The 8,984-nt window shown below is 52.8% G+C and overlaps 1 protein-coding gene across 1 annotated transcript; it reads right to left on the bottom strand.

The window, feature by feature from the left end:
- Positions 1–1,086: 1,086 nt before the first annotated feature.
- On the bottom strand, positions 1,087–2,449 carry LOC125507099 (heat shock protein 81-1-like). The gene is made up of 3 exons (XM_048671792.1): positions 2,291–2,449; positions 1,886–2,068; positions 1,087–1,098 (listed from the first exon to the last, which is right to left on the bottom strand). Exons 1-3 carry the CDS (start codon positions 2,429–2,431, stop codon positions 1,087–1,089), a joined length of 336 nt encoding a protein of 111 aa, XP_048527749.1. The 5' UTR covers positions 2,432–2,449.
- Positions 2,450–8,984: the final 6,535 nt, after the last annotated feature.

Consider the following 8,984-nt stretch of genomic DNA (forward strand, 5'->3'; position numbering starts at 1 on the left):
TGGTCTGGAGGTAAAGATTTTTATATGGGAAGTCCTGTTTTGGTCAACGGAAAAGTTTCGGGTTTTATCGGTAACGTACCGGGACCACCAGGAGGGTCCCGGGGGTCCACCAAGTGGGGCCACCGGCCCCGGAGGGCTGCATGGGAAAAGTGTGGGAGGGGACCAGCCCCAGGTGGGCTGGTGCGCCCCCCCACAAGGGCCCAAGACGCATAGGGTTTGGGGAGACGTCACCGGGCTGTACGTGTGTTGAACACGGAGGTGGCGTCCGTTCGGCACTAGGATCATCAGTGATTTGGATCACGATGAGTACGACTCCATCAACCCCGTTCTCTTGAACGCTTCCGCGTAGCGATCTACAAGGGTATGTAGATGCACTCTCCTTCGCTCGTTGGTAGACTTCTCCATAGATTGATCTTGGTGATGCGTAGAAAATTTTGAATTTCTGCTACGTTCCCCAACAGCCAGGGTGCCTTCTTGAGGGGGAGGCGGCTGAGGCGTCCCCGGAGCTTCATCGCCCGCGCAGGGCGGGGCGCGTTGCAGCGAGAAGGACGGCGCGGGGGAGCCCCCTGCGGCGCAAACGAGCTCGGCGACGCGGTCGAGCCACTCTTCATAGACGTCGTCGACAGGGTGGTAGCGCAGGAGCTCGTTTGCCACGATGAGTGCAGCTCGAGCCTCCATGGGCGCGCGGAGCGCGCGAGAGGAAGAACTAGCTGGGGCGAGTGAAGGAGTAGCAGTGCGGCCGTCTCACCTCATGGACGGATGCTGGGATGATGCTTGCTGCTCGTTCCCTGCCGGGCCGGTGGCAGCGTTGACGGCGGGAGACGGGGAATGGCGGGGACGGCTGCAGACGGGGGCCGTCTGGGCGACGCGGGAAGCGAGAGCGGCTCGGCGCTCGGCGCGGGCCCGACGAGCGTCTGACATGGATGCGGTGGTCGGCGAAGAACCGGGCGGCGGAAGACGAATTCTGGCGCACCCCTACCTGGCGCGCCAAATGTCGGATTTCTAGTTCCGGCAGACCCTCTAGGTTCGAACACTGGGGTGCGCACGGAGATCTCGCTCTCTACCTACCTGCACCTCGCCGCCTCACTAGGATCTAAACTATGAAAGGAACAACACAAGAGACACAGGGTTTATACTAGTTCGGGCCACCGTTGTGGTGTAATACCCTACTCTAGTTTGTGGTGTGGTGGATTGCCTCTTGGGCTGATGATGAACAATACAGGGAAGAACAGCCTCGCGAGGGTCTGTTCTTGGCTGGTGTAATGAACTGCTAGGGGGAGTTCAATCGCTGTCTCTCTGCTGATTGATTTCTTGATGCCGGATCAAGCTGCCCCTATCATGTGGGTGGCTAGTCCTATTTATAGGCAAGGGCCCTGGGCCTCTTCCCAAATATTGAGCGAGAAGGGCGCCAACAATTGGCCATTTTGAAGGGGAACATCTAGTACACTTATCCTGACTAAAGTTGGTCCTCGCCTGTCAAAGGCTCTGGTGGTGATGCCGGCTTGGGCTCCACGATGACTTCCTTCCTGCCGTTGCGACGGTCTTGGTCTCGTTGCACCGAAACGGATGCCTTTGCTTGATGCTTTCGCCTGCGCTTGCTCCCTTTGCACCAAAAAGGAAAGGAGGACATTGCGCGGGCTGGCGCCCGCATGGCGCCCTTGGTCGTCATGGCTTGCGTCATGGGCACCTCGTGAGGTACCCCGCCTTGATCTCTCCGCCTCCTCGTGAGCCAGCCTAACGAGGCCGTGCTTGAGGAAGCTTCCTGTCGTCCGCCCCGCGAGACTTGGCCCCTCGCGAGGGTCTTGAGCTTGTGCTGATGAAGATGGGCCATGCTGGGCCACCCCTTGAGCCATGCCGCAGGCTGCAGGCAGGCAAGTCTTGGGACCCCCATTCCCAGAACGCCGACACCGAGGTTGTTGACAAGGTCCGACTTGCTCATGCCAATGACGCTATCGACGATCGTGAGCATGTTGGTCGCCTTGTCGGGGATGATGTGGATGAAGAGCTCAGGCTGCGCATCGAGCTTGCTCTTGTCCGTGAGGCTCTCGAACCTGATCTTGTCCAAGGCCTGCGAAAATCACACCAGTAAACACACCACGTCAGCCTAGGGACACAGATCTGAAACGCATCTCGCACGCCACGAATCAGACCGCGGGTCAACGGATCTGGCTCGACGGAATCTAGACCCTAGCGTAGGCCACAAATCCACCATGCACTCAGACAGATTCGTACTCGCGGATCATGGGGTAAAAATAGAGAGAGGAGAAGGGGATCCAGAGGGGGCGCTTACATCGGAGGAGTTGGAGATGAGCTCGCGGAGGAAGATCTCCTTGTTGGAGTAGAAGGTGTTGATGATGAGCGAGAGGAGCTGGTTGATCTCGTCCTGGAAGGCGAAGGTCTCGGTCTCCGTCGCCATGGCTGCGCGCGTCATTGATCTGCTCGAGGTGGGGAGGATAAGCGTGCAGGAGGCGGCTAGGGTTAGGAGGGGTTTTGAGAGGACGAGAGGCCGTGGGGGTGGGAGCCTATTTATGTGTGGTCTCGCGGTTCTTGAAGGTTCTATATGGGCCTGGAAGCCGGGCGAGGCCGGCGCGCGCACGTTGACGATTCGCTGCCGGTGCTTGCTCGTGGGCTTCCCGGTAAGGGTTGTGGTGAGTTTTTGGAATGGTCGTCGGCTTTTGGTCCTTCGTGGCCCACCGGGACCGGGGTTTTCCATTTTAGCCTGTCGACCAAAGAGACCCGTTTGGTATCTTTGGACTTGGTTTTGGAAGGCAAAAGAGTGGAAAGATCAGAGCTTAGGTGGATTCCAAACCAGTTGATTAGGTGTCTTCTGCAGAGGAAAGGAATTACAATTTCTAATTACAAATCCATGTGGTTCTCCTCAGGTGCGAGCAAATACTCCTAGCTTATAGGTTACTCATTTTATGAATTGTAAAAGTGTTGTTGTTTTTTATGAATTGTTATTAAAAATGGAAAAACAAATTTAAAATTGTGTTTAGGTGAAACATGTTGAAACCCTCTTACATATACGATTTATACAATACAGAACACTACTCATGTGCTTGTGCTAAACCCTTTGTTGTCGAGAGAGCTATGTTGCACTCAAAAGTACTCTTATGGTCCCGAGCTCATTTGATCTTGGGATGAACAGTAAAATCCAAGAATAATGAAAATAAATTCAAAATCTCTAGAAAAAAATTGCGACAAATGTTGTCAATGCTTGCAAAGTTTCATCGTGAATTGACATTTGTGGTCGTGGCAAATAAACAAAAATTATCGCTCCAAAATACTTTTGAAAAATAACATTTTTGGAGCACCGATTTTTTTGCCACGACTTCTACAGATGGCATTTCACTATGAAACTTTGCAAGCATAGACAACCTTTGTCAATATTTGCCACAATTTTTTTTTTAATAATTATTTCTATTTTACTGTTCACCCGAGCTCATATGAGCTCGAGCTAAGAAACTCCATGTCATGTTGCACCCTTCTTTTTCTTTAAGATTTGCATGGGAACACGCTACTATACAAATAGAAACCCAAAAACTCGTACATGATAACCAGGGCTGGCCCTGGGGAGGGGCAGGGGCGGCCGCCCGGGCCCCCAAATTCTAGGGGGGCTCGTTCGCAGGTAGGCCATGGCCTAGGCACGCAGCAGGTAAATCTCAGATCATTAACGTTCAAATTCAGCTGGCAGCCCCGCACGTGAATACTCAAAAAAACTGATAGCCCCGCACGCAACAGCCGACGAGTATTCCTCTTTTTCCTTGAGATCGCAAGTACTGAACATCAGTCACGCCAAGATATCAGGCCTTGCCCAGCGGCATGACCATCATTGACAGATAGTAGCGCACAATGCCCACGCCTCGTTTTTTCCGTCATACACACCAGCCGCCAACACCCAATTCCAGTCCCCTACACGGCAAGACCATGGCCTTCGATGCCGCGACGGCAGCGATGGAGGAGCACGCCTGTAGATTCATGGCCTTCGATGCCGCAACGGCGGCGATGGAGGATCACGCCTGGTAAGTAACAACGTGCTCTTTTTTATCAACACAACCTTTTTTTATTGAATCCTTTGGGATTACATGTATTTTGAGATTTCTACACTTGCTCCAGCTGGCGAAATTGTAGTCTTCATAATTAGGAGGATTCTTCACTTAGCATTACAAAATCAACAAGTATTATAGTTCGACTCTGAAATATAAATTCTGGGCACTTTTGACTCTAGTAGCAACTCAAGTGTTGGAAATATGACCCAGAGGCAATAATAAATTGGTTATTATCATATTTCCTGTCCATAATTTATTTTTTTATTCATGCTAGAATTGTATTGACCGAAAACTTAAATACATGTGTGAACACATAAACTATACCATGTCCCTAGTAAGCCTCTACTAGACTAGCTCGTTGATCAAAGATGGTTAAGGTCTCCTAACCATGGACGTGAGTTGCCATTTGATAACGGGATCACATCATTAGGAGAATGATGTGATGGACAAGACCCAACCGTAAGCTTAGCATATGATCGTATCACTTTAATTTTTGCTTCAGCTTTCTTCATGTCAAGTATCTCCTCCTAAGACCATGAGATCATGCAATTCTCAGATACTGGAGGAATGCCTTGTGTGCAATCAAACGTCACTTCGTAACTGGGTGATCATAAAGGTTCTCTACATGTATCTCTGAAGGTGTCTGTTGGGTTGGCATTGATCGGGACTGGGATTTGTCACTCTGTATGACAGAGAGATATCTCTGGGCCCTCTTGGTAATACAACATCGTTAAGAGTTTACAAGTAATGTGGTTAATGAGTTAGTCACGGGGTCTTGCATTACGGAACGAGTAAAGAGACTTGTCGGCAACGAGATTGAACTAGGTATGGAGATACCGATTACCGAATCACGGACAAGTAACATATCGCCACACAAAGGGATTGCATATGGGATTAACCGAATCCTCAACATCATGGTTCAACCGATAAAAATTCTTCGTGGAATATGTAGGAACCAATATGGGCATCCAGATCCCGCTATTGGTTATTGACCGGAGAGGTGTCTCGATCATGTCTACATGATGCTCGAACCCATAGGGTCCGCATGCTTAACGTTTGGTAACACTAGAGTAGTATTGGGATATGTACGTTTGTGACCAAATGTTGTTCGGAGTCCCGGATGAGATCCTGGACGTCACGAGGAGCTCCGGAATGGTCAGGCGGTAAATATTTATAGATAGGAAGTCCTATTTTGGTCGTTGAAAAAGTTTCGAGCATTATCGGTATTTTACCGGGAGTGCCGAGAGGGGTCCGGGGGTCCACCGTGGGGATTCCACTTGCCCCGGGGGCCCACATGGGCTGTAGGGGGTGTGCCCATGTGCCGAGAGGGGAGGAGGAAGAGTCCAAAAGGGGAAGGCGCCCCCTAGGTGCCTTGTGGAGGGAGGAAACCTCCCTAGGCCAATGCCCCCTCCTTGGAGGAGGGGCTAGGGCTGCACCCCAGCCCTCCCCCTTGCCTCCTATATATAATGGGGGAGAGGAAGGGGTTGAACACACCAGTTGCCATGCCCTGGCGGCAGCCCTACCTCTCCCATAACAACGTTCACTACAAAAAAAAGACACATCCGTGACATTTTGGGCCGAACGAATTTTTTTTCTGTCATACTTATGACACTTCTATGACAATAATTGTGAGAAAACACGGTATCATCATAGATGTGGTGGGGTCCTACTTCTATGACAAAAAGTCATGACAGAAAATGGGCTTTTTGTCATGGGCGGGCCGAAGACGCAGCTGCATGACATTCTTTAGACCGTCCATGACGGAAAAAACCATGGTAGAAGTGAGGGCGAGGAAAATATCGGGGTGGTCCCGGTTACGGTGGGTGGTTGGGGCCGAGTGATGCGCGTTTCTCTCATACACGCACGTGCGTGGGTGCGAGGCATTGGGCTCGAACAGAACCCGAGCGAGGCGTTGGGCTCTAACTGAACCCGAGCAGTTGCACTGCAGGCTACGCGTTACTGAACCCGAGGGATCAATCGATGGCTGTTAACTGAACCCGATCGAGCGATTCCTTCGCTACTACTGCTGACTGAAGCCGATCGATGCAGCCTCTGGATGAACAGTCAACGTTGCTGGGGGGTTTGGATGAACAGTTCCCGGTGGGTGTGGATGAACAGGACCCCATGGTGTTGCCTCTCAATGAACAGTGAGCGTTGCTGGGGGGTTTGGATGAACAGTTCCCGGTGGGGGTGGATGAACAGGACCCCGTGGTGTTGCCTTTGGATGAACAGGACCCCCGATCGATCGAGCCGGTTGGGCCTGGATGAACAAGCCCCGTGGAGGGCTGGATGAACAGGACCACCCCGTGGAGGGCTGGATGAGCAGTAGACGGTGGAGGGCTGGATGAACTGTAGACGGTGAAGGGATGGATGAACAGTAGCCCATGGAGAGGGCTAGTTGAACAACAGTCGGTGGAGTAGCGCGCGGTGGAGGCTGGATGGACAGGAGCCCGTGGATGAACAGTCGCAGGTGGAGGCTGGAGGAGGTCGACGGTGGATGAACAGTAGCCCGTGGAGGCTGGAGGGGGTCGATGGTGGAGATGAACAGTATCCCGTGGAGTCCCGTTTTGCGGTACGCCACACCCCTCCCAATGAACAGGACCCCCGTTTCGACCGTAGCGCTCCAACACAAGTCTGTTTCCTCCGTTTTGCGGTACGCCACACCCCTCCCGATCAACAGGACCCCCGTTTCGACCGTAGGAGGTCTATTTCCTCCGTTGTGCGGTACGCCATACCCCTCTTGATGAACAAGATCCCGTTTCGAACGTGGCCGATCGAACACAAGGCCGTTTCCTCTATTCTGTGGTACGCCAGGCCTCATTTCCATCAGCTGTTCCGTCCTAGCCGGTTGGCTCCCACGCATTCGATTGCCTCTCGATGAACAGGACGCATTCCGTTGCCTCCCCATGAACACGACGACGACGCAGTTTCTCCGTTTCGACCCAGCCATGTACACGAGCCATGGCCGTACGTACGCGCGAGTAGGCGTTCGAGACCCCGCCCGTATGTACGTACGTGGCCGTATTTACTTTCTTGCACCATGGACGATGTACGTACGTGTACATGCTACGTGCGCGCCTCTACTACGACACGTGCACGCCTCTACATCGACCAGTATGTACGTACACGTTCGCGACCAGAATGACAACGCTACGTATGCTTCGACCAGGTGGGTCCCGACTGTCAGGCACTTCCTTGCGTGCGAAGATGTAGCTGGTGGGTCCCAACAGTCAGGGGGGCGAATCATTTTTTTTTGCCCGGACGCACTTCCTTGCATGCGAAGATGTCGCTGGTAGGTCCTAGCAGTCAGGGGGAAAACATTTTTTTCGTGAAATACGGTTGCCCATCTGGTGGGTCCCTGCTGTTAGGTGGAGGAATCATTATTTTCCATGTAATAAGGAGGCACTTCCTTGCTGCGGCAGTGGACCCAGCTGTCAGCCTCTCCACGTACTGTCCACGTCCGATGGAAGCCGTTCCTTGACCACGTTGACCATGTCGCGCCGAGAGCACCAGGGCGGTGGACGACGGCGAGGCCTAGGAAGGGGACGACGCGGAGCCGGGGAAGACGCGGCAGTGGATGTCCACACGTAGAGGAGGATGAGGGTTCACTGGTTCGGTGCGGTGTGAGGATGCCGTCGCCACAGAATAACATGGGGTGTGGGTGAGTAGAGGGATGGCCTGACCAGCGGTGGGAGTAGTAGGGGGTGGTGAGGCCTCCGCGGCATCGCAACCGGCCACGGGAGGCAGGAGCATGAGGCATGACCGGCGCTGCTTTGGGCGGCTGGAGCAAGAAGACCAGAGGTTGAAGAAGCACTACGGCCGTCGGATGGACATCTTACGGTCACTGGAGCTTGAATCGTTCATATTGACTAAGTTGACAAAGCACTCCGTCCCCGTCAACTTAGTAGGCCCACAAGTCAGCCTCCCACCAAGGTGGGTCCCAACTAGCAGGGGGATTATTCATTTTTTTGTGCGTAATAAGGAGGCACTTCTGGTGGGTCCGAGCTGACAGCGGGGGGAACGTTTTTTCGTGGAATATGGTGGCCCGGCCGGTGGGTCCCAGCAGTCAGGGGGGAACGTTTGTTCGATAAATACGGTTGCCCGTCCGGTGGGTCCATGCTGTCAGGTGGAGGAATCATTATTTACCGCGTAATAAGGAGGCACTTCCTTGCTGCGGCCGTGGACCCAGCTGTCAGCCTCTCCACGTACAGTCCACGTCCGATGGAAGCCGTTCCTTGACCACGTTGACCATGCCGCACCAAGAGCACCAGGACGGTGGACGACGTTGAGGCCTAGGAAGGGGACGACACGCAGCCGGGGAAGACACGGTAGTGGAAGCCCACGCGGAGAGGGGTACGAGGGTTCACTGGTTTGGCTGCGGTGTGAGGCTGCCGTCGCTACAGAATAACAGGGGGTGTGGACGAGTAGAGGGATGGCCTGGCCAGCGGTGGGAGTAGTAGGGGGCGGTGAGGCCTGCACGGCATCACAGCCAGCCATGGGAGGCAGGAGCACGCGGCACGACTGGCGCTGCTTCGGGCGGCTGGATCAAGAAGACCAGAGGTTGAAGAAGCACTACGGCCGTTGGATGAACATCGTACGGTCACTGCAGCTAGAATCGTTTATATTGACTAAGTTGACAAAGCCCTTGATACGCGTCAATTTAGTAGGCCCACAGGTCAGCCTCCGAAACGGTGCACCCATTTACAGTTTGTTAAAAGTACAACCCATTTCTAGCTAGGACAACGATTAATAATTTCGACCAACCGCTCAAAACAGAATTCAAAAAAAATCCCACATTTTTATGGGATCCGAAATATTTTTATCCCGAATTTCTAGTCAGATTAAATGTAATTTCAAAATAAAGTTGTATTACATTAATATACAACGAAATATTGCGCGCACAACAAGTAATGAAATTAAAATTTTCAAATTCCA

This window comes from Triticum urartu, chromosome 5 (genome assembly GCF_003073215.2).
Source record: "Triticum urartu cultivar G1812 chromosome 5, Tu2.1, whole genome shotgun sequence".
In the NCBI taxonomy this organism is placed as follows: domain Eukaryota; kingdom Viridiplantae; phylum Streptophyta; class Magnoliopsida; order Poales; family Poaceae; genus Triticum; species Triticum urartu.

What these genes read in the sequence shown, in the direction of transcription:
- LOC125507099 (XM_048671792.1), bottom strand. Translation starts at nt 2,431, where the DNA reads ATGACGCGCGCAGCCATGGCGACGGAGACCGAGACCTTCGCCTTCCAG. An exon ending in TCATCTCCAACTCCTCCGAT is followed by an intron (nt 2,069 to 2,290) that starts GTAAGCGCCCCC and finishes TGATTTTCGCAG; the next exon opens with GCCTTGGACAAGATCAGGTT.